The sequence below is a fragment of the Python bivittatus genome, unplaced genomic scaffold, assembly GCF_059951505.1.
Source record: "Python bivittatus isolate LINGU-HERP-01145 unplaced genomic scaffold, Pbiv_v1 ctg000410_np1212, whole genome shotgun sequence".
In the NCBI taxonomy this organism is placed as follows: domain Eukaryota; kingdom Metazoa; phylum Chordata; class Lepidosauria; order Squamata; family Pythonidae; genus Python; species Python bivittatus.
The window spans coordinates 16,470,110-16,491,393 of record NW_028277067.1 but is presented as its reverse complement, the minus strand read 5'-3'; the positions used below and the strand labels follow the sequence as shown (position 1 = coordinate 16,491,393).

The following is a 21,284-nucleotide window of genomic DNA, read 5'->3' as shown; positions in this document are numbered from 1 at the left end:
TCTTGGTCTGGTCTACATTGAAAGGTTGACACCCCTCCCTTCTTGGCCCTCCCCTGTCATCACCACAGTCCAGCTACTAATCAAACAGCAGTGTTGGGCAGGAGTCGAAAAGGAGAGGAGAGAAGGAGTCAATGTTTAGTGAGGGTCTTTGGAGCCCTTTGCCATTTCAAATATACAAAAGTTTTATTTTTAACAGTTGATGTGCATAATGAGGTTTCGGTGAGTCATCAGCTCTACATAGCAAAGCAATTTATACAAAAGACAAACCTTGCTATTGTTCTGTTTGTTAAAGCAGTGTTTTATTTAGACAATAGGGCATTTCCTGATTGTTTGTTAATCTGTTCCATGTGTTATTCTGTATAACTCTTTTTTTCCTTCCTCTCCATTAGAGATTCAGTGATTAATTAACAAATTAAAAAAAAAAAAAACTGCCCTCTTTTCAGTACTGAACTTTCTTTAATAGCTTGAAATTCCACCACTACAAGGGGTCTTTGTCTAAGTCAATTAGATGTTGGGGATATACTGTATGGCAAAGTAATGTATTATGCCATCTTTGGAAATGTTGGCCTCATTTTATGGCTGATGCACCTCTCCTGTTAGCTTCCTTGGAGATTTCTACATTGCACCAGTCCAAGATTGGAATCTTTATGTCCCCAACATTGTTTTTCTTTGGCTACTGAATCAATTAATTTTCAGCTCAGCTACAGAGTGTGTGGAATCATCAATCAGACAGTGTTCTAACAGTCCAGCCAGGTCATCTGGGTGGTCAGTTTCCCATGATGAGAAGTCTTGCTTCTTCCCACTTCCCACAGCCTTATTTCTTTCTGTTCCTATTAAGACACTATGGCACCCTGGTACAATTCCACTAACTGGGGAGTAGGGTGGAGTGGGGCGGGATGGCAGTTTTACAGTTTCCCTTCACAGTGATCAGTTGCCATGAAAACAAATTCTGGATAAGTTAAAGACAAGAAAGTGGAGTGGGGAGCACAGACTGGATGCATCTTTTGGCATTCCTATATTGGTTGGGCTGAGGGAATGTGGATAATTCATCCAGAGATCTGTGTGTTTTGAAAGCAATGAGAGCAAGGACAATTGGAAGTTGATGTTACTTGGTGTCTGAAAGTCTATGGAATGGAAATTGCACCAAGAAGTAGTTCCATTTATTATCTTTCATATGGCCTGAATTAATTGATAGTTGGATCCTGTTTATACTCATGTAGGCTCCGTCTAAAATGTAGAAACTGAGAAATGTGTATCTCATGGGGAGTGTAGCTAGACAGGAAAGGCTCTTTACTACAGATGTTTACCATGAACACACGGAGTGCAATGAGAAAGCTAACAGAGGAGGATGCCCACCCTCTTTCCTTTCATTATGTGCAATATATCAATTATAAACTGGATTCACATATTAAAGCTAAAATGTAGTTTGTTTGCCTTCAGTTTATTTGCCATTTAAATCCACTCCTTGTGGGGTGTGTAATATGGTTTATAGCATAGAATGATAAGTGCATCCAATAAATTTTTATTCAATAAGTTATGGTTAAACAAACTATGATTAGGATAATGTGTGAATCAGTACTCTATAGCGTAGTTTGAAGTTATACATTTGAGAGAAGGGATCAAATATAGGTTTGGCTTTATTTTTCTGCCACTCCTACTCTGCATTCCTTAACAACAGATTACTTGATCACACATACCATATACATTAATATGAACACAATTCTTATCATGAGACATAAGGTGCACACTTCTTTAAACAATATTCATAGCCCATATAAGCTGATGGAAAAACAGTAAATGAGAATTTTATGTATGCAAAGAGAGAAAGAATTATGGTGCTGGGGTGTACTGTAGTTCCATAAGCAAATGACTTCAAATAAATTCTCCATCATGTTCAGGGGCATAGAAACTGGGAAAATAAGTTCTTAAGATCAATGTTTCCTCTAATTTGCTGTATGCAGAAAAATTGTTTTGTTCATTTTTTCCCAAACCAAGGACAAATTTGTGCACCTCAATATGAGTAAATTGAAAATACATGTAATAGCAACATGTTAAAATGGTTACATATATCTTAAAGCATAGAAACTAGAAAGTATAGTAGTATGTCACAAAGATGCATAAAAGTTGTATCTTCAAGACATTTTTTTACTCCTAGCCACCACCCCCTGTTATCTTTTTGGCAGTATTGTTTAGAAGTCACTAGCTAGATTCATACCTAAGGCAAGACTAGAACTTACGGTCTCCTGGTTTCTAGTCTGATGACTTAACTGCTACACCAAACTGGATAGCCCTCTGTCTCTTTAATTTTTCCCATTCTTTCCTTCTTCTCTGGATGTATTCTGAACTCATATTAATTTAAACATTTAAATTTTTATAATGTTAACAGCAATCATGGATCTTGTGCAGCCCAAAACTCAACAGATATTAATTAAACCTTTTTTTTGGAGAAAGATGGGAAATTACATAACCCTTCATTGATACTAATAATTAGTAACAGTGCTTTCTGTTGGAGAACAAAGTTTCTTATGTCAGTCTACTATTATAATGGGAAATATTTGCTCAAGCTCTTTATGAAGGAGAGCCTACAATGTGCTTAATTTCCTCCAGTATCGTTTGCTGAACATTTGCTACATTATTCTTTGCTGCAGTGAGCAACTTTTTAATCTCTTCATCAGAATAGCTCATCTTGAAAGTAGAGAATTCTTCTCTGTATTCAGCAATTTTACCTGAAAATGAGAGAGAGTCTGAATTTTAAAAAATCTGAATTGGGAGGCACAGAAAATACAGAATATCTGGACTCTAGAAGAAAATGACATTTTACTAAGAGGCATTATTATAGACTAGCAAGAATGCAGATCATCACTGGGTTCCAATGACCCTCCATCTTCCTTGGACAAATTAAACATTGTTTGGAAAGTGGAAACTTAAATATAAATAATTAGTGACAACAGTAGCAGTTAGGGCCGTGCTGATCTTCAAAGGGGCACTTTACTTCAGCAGTGGCCTGAACAAAGCTTTAAGATGCTTCCTGAAGCAATATGGTCCCTCATATCTAAAAGTAAAGAGGCATGTTCATTTACTTCACTTCTTTTTGGCCTTCTCCAGAAGTTCTAATAGTCAGAAAAGCCTTCCAATTAGCTACCAGAAAATGCTAAAAGAGATTTCTATACAGGCATGTTCAGAAACCTCTTTGGCTTATTGAATTATTGGTCATAACTTCCAGGTGACCTAACACAGCTTGTCAAAAAAAAAAAAAAGGCATCTCTTTCCCTTAAGGAGAAAAAGCATGTGTCAAGGCATAGCCAAACCTGTTCATGCAGGCCTAGCAAACCTTATGATTGGTCAGATTTAAATTGGAGGAGGCTGGGACTATTTTATAAGACTGTGAGGTTTTCAGAGCTGGGTTCATTCATATTTCAAATAGTCCTTATCCTGATTTTGGCCACCACCAACAAAAACAAAATATTTGACATTATGAAATCTTGTTTTGACCTGCTAGACAGGATTTTCTTGTGTCAAATCTTTTGTTTTACAGAAAAATCGAGAGAGTAAGGAGTAGAAATTATACATACCAGAAGTGAAAATATGCCAAAGAAATAGAAGCAACAATTAGAGAGAGATGGTTTTAGTTTAAGCATTAAGAGGATTATCATCAAGAAATTCACCAAATGTAACATATTCAGTATTGTTTGACCCCAATAATTTTTTGACACTGGCTATTTCTCAAATGATCCTCATTCCCAGGTTACCTGGACAGTTGACTTTGTTGAATAATGGACAATGAATAACAGTTGGGGTGTGTTCTCCTCTGAAGATGTAGCAATCTGACGGAGTATCTACATCTTGTAATTCATTCTCATCTATTTTGGGAAATGGAATCCCATGCGCTTCACAGTATTCAGCAGCTTTTTTAATTGTCTTAAAGAGAAAAGAAAAAAAATAATATAAAGAAATTGCTGATAGCTAATTAAAGAGAATAGTTATAGCTATTTCTTGTGTTGCATTTAGAGTTCAGGCTCCTTCGCAACTCAACCTTGGAAAGAGGAAAGCAATGTATCATGTTTCCCTTCAATATTAATCTAGTAATGCCAGAAACTCAAGGGAACTAAGGAATATCAGAATGTGAAGAAATTGTACTGAAAGTTCTCCCATGGGAATATATGATTCTATAAAAGAAATTATTGTGAGATAGACACAGCACTGCCAAGGAAACTTCAGAGTGAGACTCTATAGAATAGCATTCTAAATCTCTCCTGTTAACATTTCCTTTTCAAATATAGTTTTAAAAACAAACAAGATATGTCTTGCTGAATCATGGAAGTATTATCCTCCAACCAAATTCTAGACATGAACAATGGCCTCTTTATTTCAAATTAATTACCTGAAAAGGATCTCCAGCACTGAAGTCAAAAGAAAGAATCAACTTCACCTGCCTCTCAGGGCGCAGAATTGGTGGATAAGCTGTGTTTATGGCCAGACCAGCATCAATCAAAGATATAATGGGATTGCTTGTCAGTTCAGGAAATTCAACATCAGCTAATCACATGAAATGAAACAGAATGTCAGTGTTGCAATCAGTACAAATTTGCCTACGGCAGGTATTAAGAATGAGTATGGGTACTATTATTGCTAGTGCTAACAGAGTTTCATGCCCACAGTACAATAGATATTAAAAAGATTGCAGAAGTCATATTGTCCTTATACTACTACTGTATACAATTGAGTTTGTGCTGCAGAGCAGTCTCTTGAGATGCAGAGTAATTGTAAATCTGGACTATACAGCTTGTAATATATGAAATGCAGCCTATGAGATACCAGAGAAGGACACAAAGAACAATGAATCATCTGTTTTTGTCCCTCATTTGAAATCAAAGCATACATCAGTGACAGGGATAAAATTGTCTTCAGTATCTTGACACTGTATGTTTGCATCATCTTACTCTACAAAGGAGAACAAGATCTTGTCTATCCATTCAGATGCTTGTAAAGTTTTCTCTACTTTTTAAAATGATACTCAGAACTTAAGAACCAAAATGATATTTCACATTTATTACATATCTCATCCTTTCTCAAAAGAATCCAGTCATTATACACAGGGATAACTCATTATACACACACCAACAAAGTTGCTCAAGTGGCTAGATGGCAAGAAACTTAACATCATTAAATCCATTAATTGAAATCTAACATCACTTGAGCTGTCTGACAGGAGATGGAGAACATATACGTAATTGGGGGTATGTTTATTCCTATAGAAGTACTGCTGTGAGTATGCAATGTCTCGTAGCATTGAGAAGTTAAAGACCATTCTCTTGTAGAAGTAATCAGGTAGGAGCATTTTTCTGTAGAAGAAATCTGTTGGGCAGGCTACATTGCCTACCAAGTGAGAAAGGTGGAACTAACCAGGAGGAGGACCCTAGTCAAAAGGGGAGCAGCCATTCTCTTCCTACTAGTACCACCTTAACCAGTCCTTCCTGCTTGACACCTTTCCTCCCTCCCTCCTTCCCTTCCTCCTTCCCACACAACAGGCTGCTAGGGAATTGCAAGGATTTTTTGAAGTTCGGCTGAGAGTCTTGTGAAATTAACTGAAGACCATCTGACATTTTTGGTCCTGCCCAGGTCTGGACTGTGCTATTCTTGAGGTTGTGTGGGATGAATGCAGTAACCTGTGCTTTCTCTCATATATGGGGTTTTTACAGTGTGCCATAACCAGGCTACTCCAAATCTGCAGCACTGTGATCCCAATCCAAAGAATTCAAGCAAAAGATTTCAGTCATAAGGAGGAGATCAACCGTCTAGAAAATATGTAGCTTCAAAACTCGTACCTAAACAACTCTACATACTTCATACCTAATCAACTCTGGAACTGTGTGTTTCCATAATCTTGGCTGATTCTAAGAACAGAGTTTTTGCTTGTTTTCTGAGTCTGCTGCACTGTTCTTGAAATCAGAATAAAGCTGATGTCTGTGCAACACTGTAGTTCCGCATAGCTTGTGGACAATCTGCTTTTCTATTGGCAGGAATTCTTGACTCACCTAAACCTCAGTACCTGGACTTAAAGCAGCTTTCCCCATTTCCCAGAGCTTCAGTCCCCCTTCCCTCCAGTTCCTGTAATAATAGGCAGACAAGGTTATAGCTACTGGTAAAAGTGCCTGCTTACAAAAATGCCAATATGCTGTCCTTTCATCCTCACAGCTCCTGGGCTATTCAGTGCAACAGAGGAATGGTTGCCAGACAGCTCTGCAGCTCTCTTAGCCCAACCTACCTCATGGGATGTGAGGAGACATGGGAGAAGGGAATGTTATGTACGCCACCTTGAGCTCTTGAATTAAAAGCAAGATATAAAACTAAATAAATAACACTATCAAAGAAATGTTCATGTCCTAGCTTCAGCAAATGGGCAAATGCCTATGCAACTGGCAGGCAAGATGCAGGCACAATGTGGGTGCTTGAGGGTGAGGCTTGCAGAGATGCTGGGGGAGAACATGCACTGTGGAAGGGGCTTGGTAAAAAATGCAGTGAGGAGGGGAAGGAGGGGAGATACAAAGAGACTGCTGATATGGGTGGTTGGAATGGTAGGTTTGCAGCAAGGCTTGCAAAGGCATTAGGAAAGCTTGCCTAGAGAAATATCAGCAGATGGGCAGGAGAGATGACAGAAGAGGAGTTGGGAAGCAGAAGAAAGAATATGCGTGTGCACAACAGCATACTGGAGGCTGAGGCTAAGATAAAAGCCAGATCAGTCAGTCTGTAATCAGAAGCACGCAACATCTTGTAAAGTGCTGAGAGAACAGCCAGAGGCTTGGTCAGGAACACACCAAGGTCAAAAATGTAGCAGGAGTAAGAATATGTGAAGTACAAAGCCAGATGCCAAGGTTGCTTCCAGCAATAGAAAGCAGTCCCTGTGCAGTTTAAATCCTCTCCAAAAGCATACACAGCTGAAGCTTTTCTTGCCTAGCGGTTGCCAATAATGAACCACTGGGCTTGCTTGCAGAGTCAACATCTTGCTCATGAAGTACTTACTTTGATGGGGCACAGGATTCTCAGGCTGGGGGAGTTGCCCTGCTTCTTGGCACCCATGTTGGTTAAAGAGAGATCAATGCTGGCCAAGGAGGGACCTGAGTGTTTGATTCAGTGGCTACTGAATCTGCGGGTGCAGCACCCAGTGGGACTTGATCTGCCCACCTCTTGGAGCCTGGCTCTGAGGCCAGGACATAAATGCTTCATTATACTTTTTTAACACTCCAAAAATGTTGGTTTTTTGCCCCCCTCCCCTCTTTTCTTGAAAATGAGAAGATCATGTTACATACATTGTTAGATGACATCCAAAGTGGAATTTCCTATACAGAGCATTTTCCATATCTTCCGTAAAGATGCAGAAACAGAATGCAAATGGGAAATACAAGATTTTGATGATATCCCCAAGATTCACATATAACGTCTTTTTAATGCAATAGTATGATGATATTCTCAGTTGTGATCTTACAGATATATACAAAATTACTAGTGCAATAATGATGGAAACTTACAACATTGGTACAGGAAATTATTGATGCTTCCCCATGACCAGTTCAAAAGACATAAACAAGTCTTATTCACCACTTTAAGATAAACCTGACTGGAGTCATTAGTAAAACCTAAAACAAATGACAGTGAAAGGTAGGCATGAAAAACATACATTAATAAATAGTTGAAATGTCAGCTACTCCCCACTCATTTTTTTTTTAACCTTGAAACTTAAATATTGCTTTTCTAACATATTGTATAAAATTAAGGAACAAAGTAGTGGAATATGTCTTATATTTATTATTTTGTCAGGGGGTCGCCTCCCACAATAAGCATGTTTAACAGCTGCTGTTTATAACCCCATTGCAATCTGTAGTGTCAACAGTTAAATATTTTCATTTCCCCCAGGGCCCCAGCATAAAGCTATATTGGAATCCTTATGGAAAATTTAAAAAGTAGATCTCTGCAAGACCTGCTTTTTCTCATGGAGTAGGATTGTGTGTAATTCAATTGCTTTGTCAATGAAATCTTAATCTTCTGCAAAACCTTTTTAGCAATGTTTTCATCTATTGTAAAAACCCAGCTTTTTCAGAAGGCCTTTAGTGAATAAGTAGCTAAAAGAAGATCCACACCATTATTGTTTATAATTGCTTACAGTTTTTATAGGGTTTTTTTTTTCTTTCAATGATATTGTTCTTTTTACCATGTTTCACTTTGTTCACTGCCTAGAAACTGTGAGGTGGTTTATACATCTAATAAATAAATTATACAAAAATATTAAAGAAGTCATATAGTATGAACAAACATTAAGATGCCTGTTTCATGCCTAGTCTTTCTCAGATGCTATTCTTTTAGTCACTCTCCTATAGGTGGAACAATTAAGTAGTAACTACAAAATACCACTCCTAGGATAGTGACTGAGCAGTAGCCACAAATTAAATGAACAGATAAAATCTGTTCAGTCTATCTAGTTTCATAGAATGTCTTCATCATAAATATTACCACTTTTTGTTACCCACTGGTGACTTCATAGAAACAAAGTATAATAAAATTCCTTTCTTAAAATGCATGCCATACAATAAGTCCTACTGATATATTGTGTAGCTCAGTGTTTCTCAACTTTGGCAATTTTAAGTTGCATGGACTTTAATTCCCAATATTCCCCAGCCTGGCTGGAGAACACGACTTAAAGTTGCCAAGGTTGAGAAACACTGGTCTGGCTTATTATTTTTCTGTTAAATTCTGATCTCCTTAAGAGACCCAGAGGCTCTGAAGAAGGATGAAGCAACCTGACAACAACTTGCCTCCAAAATCAGCATCCAACGTTTGGAATAATGTCATATACTCTTTCTTTTTTCTCTGTTCATCTGCAGAATACCAGGTCTCCTTCATCCTTCTGATCAATTCATAGCTTTTGCTGGAACTGTAATCTTTACAGCAAGGGAAGAGGAAGTTTTAGTGGATTAAAGCAGCAGGACACAAAAATGATTTTTCTAGGCAGTGTAGCAAACGAGTAGTGGATAAAAGTAAAATTTTGAACCGATTAACAGTACATTTCTGTTCACATCCTCTCAAAAGTACATCCTCCTACATTCAGTTGGAGGCAGAGCTAAGATGACAATAGAACAACAGTTTCCCTGCTGAGTTCTTTATGATGTTTTATTTGCTTTTACAAAGAGCCTACACATCTTAGTTTTTATCTTGTTTTATTTAATCAATACATTCTCTGTGAGAGATACCCTAAATCTACATTCAGTTGTAAGTAGTAAGTATGTTTAAGATTGCAAACTAACTCAGTTCATCTAAGTTAGTAATGCTTTCATTTCCATGGTTTAGCATTCATCAGAATAGACAGAATATAATTATTAATCTTTTAAACCTTTTAAACCTCTTTGTTTAAAAGAAGAATGGTCAACTAAAGTTTGAGTTAGTAAACTGGTGGGGAGTAATTTTAACTGATGGCAGCAAATTTTATTCAGTGGATCTTGGGTTGAAGGTTCACTTATTTATTTTGACACTGAGGGATTTTTAGAATATAGAATGCTTAAAAATGAGCTTTCTTCTAATAATGTTTGATAACTTTGGTTTATTATGCCTGAAGTTAGTTTTAATTTACTGGGTTACACTATCAGAAAATAAAGTAATTAATCATAGGCAAAATGTCATATGAAACATTCATATTGCATGTCCAGTTGCTTTTGAATAGCCCCCCACCCTGTTCATTAAAAACTTCATTAGAGGCCTTAAAATGGTTGCTCCCTTCAGGATTAGGCAGCTGGGATATACAAAACATATTTTCAGTGGTAACTGGGAAATGGTCTTCTTAGAAACCCTTCCTGTGCACCTTCACTGTTAATTTTTGGATACAGATGAAAGATTTATACAACCTGAAGAGAAACTGGATTATATAAATCTTTCACCTTTTACACACACACACACACACAATGGAGAGCATTTAACCTGTCAGGTTGCCTTGCATTTGGAACACTATTCCCTCAGAGATCCATATGACTCCTACCCTGATGATGTCGTGAAATGCACTGAAAACCTGGGCATTCAGGCAAGGTGATTGGTAAGCCCTAGTAAGATTTGGTTTGGTTCTGTATGCCCACCCTACCCTCCACCCCAGAATGTACCTAATCTGTTTCTCCATTTTATTGTTTTTATTGTTCTGGCCTTTTATCATATACAGTGCCCAGAGTCATTACATCCATACATGAACATAGTAAATGCTTCTCATCTTTTAGTAGATACTATGTCAATGCTACTTTTTAGGGATGTGCACAAAGCACCATGTCTGAGACACCTTGAGCCACTTCTGGTTCAGAGGATTTACTTGCAGACACTACTCAATGACCCCCAGAAGGACATGACCTAGTAGGTGGTTTAGCGTAGCCCAGAGGGACAATGAAATATTCTGGAGCTCTCTGAAACTTTCTATTTCCAAATCAGTGAGCTCTGCACATATTTATTGCTTTTGCTGTACTGTAACTATTTCCTTTGTTGACTAGTTGTTGGCTTCCTTTCAAAATATTTATTTTATTAAATAAGATTAATGTAATTCTTATCTGTTTGGGATGTAGCTGGGAAAAACAAACTTTAACATAATACAATTTTATGTTCTGGAATTGGTCTTCCAGATGGCTGAATTCTTTTTTTGATGTCTGCTGTTTTCTTCTGTTTTTAAGCCACCTGGAGTTGTTGTGGAATCAATCTCAAAATTGAATTAAATAAATAAATGGAACTGAGACTACCAAAAACAAACAGATAAAACCTTTATCTGTATATGGGGTGCATGTTAACTTACCTTTCAAGATGTTTTCTAGGTGGTCAAGTTTATCTACTCCTCTTTTATCTGTAGATTCCAACAATTGCAGCTCCAGGAGAGTTTTATAGCATTTGAAGAGCATATTAAACTTCTCACTGTCTGTGTCTTGGCAATTGAAAAGATAAGAAAATACCAGTAAAAATTCTGCCTTGTTCTAGAGTCAGATAAAATTATCTGTCTTGAGTAAACACTTTGCTTAAATAGCCGAGCCTTGTCTTCCACCCCTTGTGGACATAGAAATCTTGGAAGATGAACTCTTTTTCATGTTTTCATTTCAAATTCTTAAACTCCCAACAAGCAAAGAAGACAGGAACAATTAGCTTAATGTGTCTCTATGTTTAAGCTATAAATGCCACTTTTTATTTAGTCAAAAATGACTCCCAATACAAAGGGTTTTTTTTGTTTGTGTTTTTGTTTTTGTTTTTTTTGCTAAAATCCTTAGGAAAAAGAATTCTGAAGGGGTTTCCCCCCTTTTAAAAACAATCCAAAAGGGACTGGGTGTACTCAGTGTGTGTATAGAATGATGTGAGTGATATCCTGAACAAGGGAGTACTTTACAGAGGAATATTTTGTTACAATCTTACTCGTTAAGATGAGGAGAAAATTGGTAATCCTTTAAAAGTATAAATTGGTAGCTTTATGCTTTGAAATCAACAACCCAGAACATGTGCTTTTAGATAATTGATCTCTCTATAGAACTGGCAATTCCTTGCTTTCTCTAATAGCATCCTTGTAATTACTGGAGTACTCTCCATTGTGTTATCACATGCCAGCTCAAAATTAGTGAAGTAGCAAGATTAAGTTGAAGAGCATGTATAGTACTTTTCTACTATAGCAGAATACAGAATCTACTACTATAGATTCACTTAATTTATACACTGGCATAGAACAACAGGACAAAAAGAGATGAATGCTGCTGTAAAATAAGGATTTATAATCCCTCATAGTGAACAGGCGATATACTAAACCAGTACCCTATTAATGAGGAAAGCAGCAAAAGAAGGAATTTGTTATTCCTTCAGTTCTTAAGACATATGTACTGCATTCAGCCTGAAGGATCCCAGATTCAGTTTCTTGAGAACCTTGGGCCCATAAGGAGGAACCCTGGGGTCCCCCAAGATCCTCTCAGCAGTCTGCAACATCAAAATAATTTGCCAGCCTATGTAGAAAAATAATACAATATTAAAATCCCATCAGACAATCTTGAGAAGTGGTAGTGGCAGCTAATGCATCAATTGTTATTTTTTAATATGGCAAATATTGATAAATATAGCCCATACAAACAAAAACTCTTTTGGGGTCCTCCATAATTTTTAAAAGTGGGAAGGGGTCCTGAGAGAGAGAGAAAAGTTTAAGATACACTTTTTGTTGTTGTTGTTCAGTCGTTAAGTCGTGTCCGACTCTTCGTGATCCCATGAACCATATTACGCCAGGCCTTCGTGTCCTTCACTGCCTCCCTGAGTTTGGTCATTGCTTCAGTGATGCTATCTAACCAAGATACACTGGGAGCTTCCAATAATCCATCTAGCCCTCTAGCAATCTCAATTAGCATGCCAGTAGTGAATGTTGCTGGAAGTTGTTGCTCAGTAACATCTAGGAGGTACAGGTTGACAACTCCCGGTTGCTTAATCTGTGGATTTAGAAACTAACCTTTCACACAAACAGACCGGGTATAACAGGTAGAAGGACTACTAGTACGTTGATTTATTTCATCTAGAAACTTAAAGGGCACTTATAGGATCTCCCCTCATTTGATTTTCACAAAAACTTTATAATGGTTTGCCCAGAGTCAATTGCTGAACTCCTTGGTCATTTGGATAGTGCAACTGGACCTCCCTGGTCTCAGCCTAAACAAGTCAGGGAATAAAGATGTGGAAAGAAAGTGAAGGAAAGGGATACCCACACACATTATAAATCTCACCTAATTCTGTTGACGTAAGGTCCTCTGTTCTCTCATATTTTCCAAAATCTTGTAAAGCATCTTGAAAGATAAAGGAATACATTCACAGATGTAAGAGTTTACTTTTGCTAGCACAATGCTGCAACAAAGTTTTCAACATCCCGAAAGATGTATTAGTCAATATGTTGTCAAAATGTTGGATTTTCTCTATAACTCATTCTTTTAACCATGAGACTTCCCTGGCCTTTATAATGCTTAGTGATATATTTGTATAAACCTGGAAACTCTACTACACTATGTACTGTACATTATCCCCAGCACTGAATATTTGCATCAGAAACAAGGAAAGATGAGCCTAGAATCAGCCAAATCAGTCTATTTACTACTAGATAGGCATTCAAGACTATCAAAGCTGACCTTGTTCACCATCTGTAAGTATAAAAAATACTGAGAGAAAGAGGGAGTGAGAGCATATCTGGAGAATGCAACATCATCTTCCATATCTTTGACTCCTTAGGACTCGGGTAAGCAAGTCTATGCTCTCCAGATATTTTGGAATTCAACCCCCATAAACTTTAGCCAGTATAGAGTGTGATTATGGATAATGGAAGCCATAAACTAAAACCTCTGGAAGCTACTGCTGTAGGTTCTACGTTTGGGAAGCAAGGACAGTTGGTTCAATATACATAACTAAGCATTATATGAATCCTTTGTGATGTACCTTGACTCATGGACTATATCTTTCTAGTCCAAACATAAAAAGAGCAATACCTGATATAGTCTTTGAAATGTCTTGCTCACCTGCAAGGGCACTTCCCCATAAGCCTAAAAATAGGGAAAATATGGTTTCATCAGTACATCCCATATTATAATCTAGTGTTTGTAGAAGACCCATTTGTTTTAAAAGGACAAAATTTCACCATGTAACATAGAAAAATGGAGGAAATGTAGCCATAAACCATCTTCTCTTTGTACCTCAGATTATCATTAATGGCTCTTGGTTACAATCTTGCACAACTTCTTCTGCAGAGCCCATGATGAAGTGATTGCTCTTTAGATTTGTTTGAACTATAGATTTTTAATCTGCGGGGACACTTCCAGGCTCTGTGCCCTCTCCACATTTATATTAAGTGGCCAGGCAAACACAGAATGTTTTCCTTTGTTTGAAGTTTTGCATTCCAAGAAAGCTCACAAAGGACAAATATTCAGATAATGTACCTTGCAAATAGCAAATATTTTTCTCTTTTTTCTCTTTGACTAGCTGCCCATTCTGAAATATGCTTCCAAAGTATTTGATGTCTACATATGCCCCTAGTCCAGGAATTCCAGCTTCATGAGGGGTAAATTCAAACCAGGTACCTGAAAAAATTACAGCAAAAAAAAATAAAAAGGGAAAGTTGCCATTCTAATAAGATTAGTAAAATTAGATTTATTTTGTCATTCAAACCTGGACTTTACTCAAGACTATGATTAATATTAAGATAGAAGCCCTAATCACAATTTAAAACCATGGCTTATTATAGATTTCCCTATTCTTACCCAAACTAATAACTCCCCTTTTTTCAGACATAGAATTGACTGTTGAAATAAAGGGGCCGTAGAAGAAATTAGATTTCATTTACAACATGTACAGTGGCTCTGATCCAGTAGTGCCACCACATGTTTGTACTACCTTTTTTTTTTCAGACAAAAATGGAAGAACAGGAAGTAACACTCAGCTAGTCACTTCATTGTGGCTGAGATATTGCCAGTGGAAAGGGGAAACTGCAAAACTGTCCTTGGAGATGTTTGCTGTGCTACGTGAAGCATAAATCACCAGTATATTTCTTACCCGTGGTTAATGCTAAGTTTGGTTAATGTTATTTGCAAATGTCTAACGTTCAGAAGCCTTGCACAATTGCTTTTGTCAGGGTTTTGGTTTTTGTTTTTTGGCCTACTGACAAGATAAAAATAATGTTAGCATGCCTCTAGTGTATTAATTTCAACATTGGAGTAGGTTGAATGAAAAAAAAAAAAAATCTGTACTCTAAAAGGACACTTATTTACTTACAGCAGATGCCCTAACAACTCTCAAAGAAAATTAGACAAATTAGGCAAAATTAGCCATAATGAAAACACAACCACTGTCACAGCAGCTTTGTGTCTGCAAAACATAGACCTTTATTCCTCCAGTAATACAACGAAGCCCACCTTAAATATTATTTTAAACTTGATATTTTATGGTCAGATTCCAATTTTCTATGAACTTAACATTCATGTATTTTCATTTTAGCCTCTCTTTCCTTAATTTGTTGTATGATTAGCATTACCAGGTCTAGCTTGTAAAAATGTGGATGACCAAGATATAGAAAACCCTCTTGGCTGCCATCTAATGGTTATCTGAACTGCTGAAGCCCTAATGTTACACTGATAACCCTAACATTATATTTTGCAAAATAATAGCAACAACGGCAGCATCTCAACAGAGTCATTTACACTTCATTTTGTTAAGAATTATCTAAGGAAACAAGAGACGTCATAGTGATAGCAGAATTCAGAACCTCAGAACCAAATAATATCAAAGGCTGAATGCTCACTAAAGGTAGCCTACCATGAATTAAACTCTCATCTCAAGCAGCAACCATGCTGTGCAGGAAAATGTTCCTACAGTTCTTCCATCAGTTCCCATCAAATTTAACAAAAGAGAATCTACTTTTAAACTTCCTTTCAAAAGACAGGAGACATTTATTTCTATCTGTCATTGTTCCTGCAGCTTCGCTGGTTTCTCACACTTCACTGAATGTCAAGACAATTGCTCCTACATGGCTAACTGCTCCTAATCAGAACAAGGATATTGTACCGAACAGTTACATCTGTAGAGGGCAAATCTTTCTGGACATGATATTTTAACATTAGTGGTAGGCAAAAAAGGAACAACAGCTATTTCTAGGTCAAGTAAGAATTTGTGATTTGAATAGTTTTTGTCTGCTAAACTGTAACATCTGCATATATAGACAGATGTACTTACCTGCATTTTGATTCTGATAAGTTTGCTTGTTCACAGCTGAATAGATAGGATAAGGTGTTTTTCCACTCTCACAAGATCCACCATGTGCAGACAATTTATCTTCGTCAAACTAAAGTGGATATATTTTCATGCAATTACTTCTTTTCTTTTCACTGATCATATCTCTATTTAAAGGAAGTGTTACCCTGACTCTCAACATGCAGGAGGATATGGGCATCCTGTTTCTAGAAGACCATATTATATTATAAAGTATATACGGCATTAATGCAACAATGGTGCATCCTATTTTTGGATCAATCTCAGAGGCCACATGTTCCTTGAGAAATTGTTATAACATAATTTTGGTTGTTGTTAATACAGGGATCACCCTTCCTAAATTAAATTAAAATAATGTTCATATTTTCTTTTTAAATCACCAAGTAATTGAAGGAGTTGAGATTGAGGTCACTGAAACCTCATTAAATTTTTGATTTCATGAACATGACCAATATGAGTATGAATTCCTAGGGCATAGGTGAGATCATCCAGTGGGATCCAGAGTCAGAAAAGGTTGCTCATTCATGTTTTAACTATCAAGGAAATCTGAACATTGTTTTCCACCCACCTTATTTAGTAGTTTATGCACAAGAAAATAGGACCAGAAATCAGTGAGAGAGTAACATTCATCTTCTGCAGCCTCTAGAACAGCTTTGATTGCTTTATTAAAATCCCACTGGCCTTGGACAAGATTTTCAAACTGATGTTTACTCAAATTCTCTATTTCTTCTGTCCAATCTTCATTTTTGTATAGGGCTGGCAAGCACCTTTGAAAAGAACAAGCCAAATGTCTTTGGAGTGAGGGAAGTGTGGAACTCACCCACAATGAGTTTGAAATATACAGTATATATATACTGTATATATATATTTAACAGTTCATGCTGGGCTGGAAAATAAGGAATTTGAAATCTGAGTTTCAGTCTGGTTGCCTGGTCAGCAGGCAGTAGAGGGAAAAAAACTTGATTAAAACATCAGATGAGAACAAAAATTACATTCTTGTAAGAATCAAACTCTCAAAACTCTAACTATAATGAATATTAGAGAAAACACAGGGTTCAATAACAATTTCAGTGGTAACTGCAAATGAAATTCTCTACTCATATAGAAAATTAGAATACAGGTATGGCCTTCAAGAAGCTTTAAAAACGCATATTTTTCAACTGGCTTTTAACAATGTACAACATTGTTAAACATTTAACATTTAATTTTGTTGTGGGATCTGTAGGTTTAATATGCTTGATTTTTGTACACTACAGGGTGACTTTGCTGGTGAGTGGCCTCCACATCTGATAAATAAATAATAATAAATAAAATAAATTGGAAGGAATAAGGAAACTCAAGGATTGCAGAAGTTCAAAAATGTTTGGGGGAAAAATTAAACAATGAGTCTGGTGAATACAGCATGTAGATTATTATGGAAGAAATCCAAACATGATCACCACTGGGGAGGAAGAAGAGATTAAGATCCCTTTTCCTACATAGCAATCTTTATCAATGTAATTATTATTATTAGCCCTTTCTCATTTTTCCCTCCCACTCCACATCCTGTGCACCTTGAACCCACTCAGTCCTTGTTGGGCAGTTTTGGATTAGTTTTTTCCCTCTCCATTTTGCATGGGGCTGAGGGGGATGACAAAATGGGTGACAGGGATAGACTTTTCTCCCTTAGAGATTCTAATCAAAGCCATTATTTGAGGGAAGTTAATGTTGCCCCCAGACAACCATAAAAGAACGTAGCCTATCAGATAGTTAATTCCTAGTAGTCAAATCTTCTGCACGCCATCTCACCAGTGCTACTGTATACACTTATCCTAACTCCAATCTTTTATGCATCTAATGAAGAAGACTGTATCCTTCAGAATGTATGCCATAAAAATGTGTCAATTGCCACAAGACACTTGGCTGTCTAATCTCCTTGCAAACAACATCTCCTTGCAATCTCCCTGCAAGCAGCATATTCTGAGGTCAGAATCACTTGTCTCTTTATCTTAAGCAGCAGACATCAATATAAAAACTAAAGGAAGGCAGAATCAGTATGAAATTCCGCTGGTTCTTCTATTTCACCTGGGCTCTTTTAGCATAAGATCATAGAGGTTCTTCTGTTATTTTACAGGTAACTGCAGTGTGAAATTACAAATGCCCAGTCTCTCTCCCTCTTCTTCAGACAAATTAGCATGAAGTTACAGTGAACCTATGTACAGGAGAATAGTTCTGATTTTTTTAAAAAAAGGAGAGAGAGAACCTAACAAATTTGGGCAAAAGAAACTGGAAACAGATTAATATTGTTTATTGAAGAGACTCAGGAGTGGTTTTTTTTTTAATCTTTTAGTTAAGGTGATTGGCTTCTAAAAGTTCCACTCATTCCAGGTTTACACATCTAAGCTCTAGTATATTTTAGCATGGCTTGTTTATAAAAACACAGTTGGCTGGATTCATACACTGTTCTAAACCATGAACAATGATTGATAAACCATGTTGACTAGGTTCACATAGCAGTCTGAGCCACAACCAACAAGCTATCTATTCTGAGTTAGTGTGAAGGGTTTATTACTGGGCTTCAAATCTCCTTGGGACTTTTTTCTTGCTGCTAATGAAGACAGAATTCTGGCTGAGATTAAAGGTGATCTGATCTAGCAATGTAAGATACTCTATAACAGTAACGATTTGCTTTCATTGCCATTAACGTAGACTTACCAGGTAGAACCTGACACCCCACCCAAGTACATGACACAGTCCAAAAGGTTATATTTCTTCAGCTCTGCTAGAGTCCCATACAGTGCAATCATAGCCCTCACAGCTCCTCCTGCTCCCAAGACAGCAATATTGGGGATGTTCTCCTAATGGAATCAAAAAGGGAAGATAAAGATCATGTCTCCTATGAGTTCAGCACAATTCCTGATTATGATTGCATGGAAGTATCCACTCAGTTTTCTGGGTAACAGAATAGTACAAGTTTGCCCTTACCTTCTACTGAGGTTTTTTTTTTCCTCCCCCCCAATTTCCTGATCTAGTCTATAACCTTCATATTCCTTGGTAGTCTCTTATTCAAGTACTATTCAGCCCAAATCTGTTTAGTTTCCAAAATCAGGCAAGTTCGGCAAGGAGTTACTACTTGCTGATATTCCATTATTTAAGAAGTACTCAGAAGGTATTTAACAGGGCTATACTTAATAGGGCCCTATTTAATAGGGCTGTACTTAAAACTTGTAGTTTTAAGAATGAGTCAGAAGAAATACTTCATAATGAGCATGAGTACAAGGGTAGCACTTTTCTGCTACTTATTCAAGCAACCCATCTTTTTTTCAGGGGACCATAAGAGGGTAAAGAGGAAAAGATGTGGCTGTTTTAAAAGCTAAATCAACTTTGAATTGACTTCTTAAATTTATTTAAGGAATTTCAGGGAAACACATTTGCAAATTTGCATTTTAAGAATGCAGCTGTATTAATTTGCATTGGAATACACCATCTGCTAGCAAAGTTTTCATGATGCTGAAGTTCTTCCACTTGTAAACTGATGTATGTTCCTCCTACCCTCTCCCATCATTTCCCCTCATGAAATAGAGGGCCTCTCCTATACTTCTGCAGCTAATGAAGGCAACTCTGTATCCCATGAAAGGAAATGTTCACCCTGCCAGGTCTTGTTTCATTTGATCATTCCATTGGATTAGCATAGCCAGACAGTTACAATAGCTGCAGGCAAATTTCTGCAGCTTGACGCAAGAGTCAACATTTTTTACAATCCATCTTTTATGACTCCCCCTTGGTCTCTATACAGCAACCTTTTTTTTAATTGTTTATTTCCAAATGAATGGTGGAGGCCATGTTGAAGTGGAGGCACTCTTGAATCCTTTCTTTTTGGTAAGGGGAAATGAAAGGAAAATCAAAACTTGTGGAAGCTTATGGAGAAGTGGACAGAGTCAATCCTGGCTACCATATCCGAACTGCAAAACTTTGGATGACCATGAGATGGGAGCAAAGAGATAGAGAAAGCAGTACCTATCTTCTGCCATCTAGAGTCATGCAGGTTTTTGTAGCCTGTATGCGGCAGGTCTAGGGAGACTGCCCTCGATCAGTTGAGGCAATCAGTGAATGGCAGACATTCTCTGCAACCCCTGGACTTCTAGAAATTGAATTATATCAATGTGAATACTGCTATAAGCCTGAAGAAAGGTAATGTTGGAAATATTCCCTTATTTGTTTGTTTGTTTGTTTGTATAGCCACCCATCTCAATTAAGCATGGTCTTCAAAGACCTGGGAAATGGGAGGGCTAGTGGCACAGAAAACCATTAAATTTAAATGGCAAATGCTTAGATTTTGACTTTATTTGGTGAAGGATCTGCAGAGATTTTGTGGCATTTATCATGGTTTGTTGCTAGTCCCTTTGAGGTAGATATATAAATGAAAACCTACTGAATCACATTGTATCCCAAGCTTGCCAAGAGCTTTTTCCACCTTTTCCTTCCGAGCAGCTATAGCTGTTTCTTCACCATCTGAGAGAGATTTTGAAATTCGGACTTTGATCTTTCCCTACCAAATACACATAGACATAACAGACATGGGAGAAATATATCCGACTTTACTGGCAAGTTTGATAAGAGGAGTTAATATCACATTATGACCCTCAGGCAAACTGACTTCTTGGATCAGTTGCTGTAGAGATGATCTTCCCCCAGTCTATACAGAAAATCCTTTCAAATGGCACTAGAGTAAAATCTCAATTGTCCAGACCATCATTCATGGAGTTTGGATGCCATAGATAGAGCTTTTCTTTGGACTCCCCCCGCCCCTCCCACAACTAACACTTCATTCTTTCCCAAGCAGTTCACACAACTAATTTACATCGTGTGCATCAATTAGCATTATTTGTATAAATGTATGTTTTATATATATTTTAGATCATTTGCATATATTTGTGTCACAAAACATGTAAATGCAAGCAGTGTGATTTACATCAAAGACAAACTTGGATTTAACAGGTGTCCCTTCCCTTTAATGATACATTACACTGAAATTTTACAATATGGGTTATTGAGGAGAAAGGAAATGTCTGCATTCATGGTTCTATCTTACCACATTGTGCAGACAAACCTTAGTGATTTCATCTTCATATGCAATGTTATTTAAAAAGAATGTACAGCTGTGCTTTTAATTTTGCTGATGTGTGAAAATAGAAAGAGGCAGAGTTTACCTTTCCAGCTACATTCGTTTCCATTTTGTATTCCAGGCTTCTTTTGGTCAGTTTAGGGAACACGGAGTCAGTAGTAAGGTTCCTCTGAGTGTTCGGATTTTATAAATTCTGTCAGGCAGTGAAATTCTTCCCTTCACAGAAGGGCCACAAAAAATTGCTGCATGAAATGGTACATTCCAGGTCTCCGTTCCTGGAAGAAGCCAGTGCTGAATGTTGTACCAGAGTAGGGTGGAATCTGCTGACCGGTAATATGATCCCTGCAGCATTTCTCCTCTATGCTCCTCCTGGCTTTCTAACTGTTGATGATTCACTCCATTCCAC

The 21,284-nt window shown here is 37.3% G+C and overlaps 1 protein-coding gene across 1 annotated transcript; it reads right to left on the bottom strand.

The window, feature by feature from the left end:
* Positions 1 to 399: 399 nt before the first annotated feature.
* LOC103052333 (cytosolic phospholipase A2 gamma-like) lies at positions 400 to 21,210 on the bottom strand. Its single transcript, XM_025175795.2, has 14 exons — positions 20,964 to 21,210; positions 20,186 to 20,302; positions 18,469 to 18,611; positions 16,343 to 16,541; positions 15,739 to 15,847; positions 13,950 to 14,090; positions 13,503 to 13,556; positions 12,753 to 12,812; positions 10,811 to 10,936; positions 8,808 to 8,933; positions 7,527 to 7,634; positions 4,382 to 4,536; positions 3,750 to 3,918; positions 400 to 2,726 (listed from the first exon to the last, which is right to left on the bottom strand). Exons 1-14 carry the CDS (start codon positions 20,985 to 20,987, stop codon positions 2,569 to 2,571), a joined length of 1,689 nt encoding a protein of 562 aa, XP_025031563.1. The 5' UTR covers positions 20,988 to 21,210; the 3' UTR covers positions 400 to 2,568.
* Positions 21,211 to 21,284: the final 74 nt, after the last annotated feature.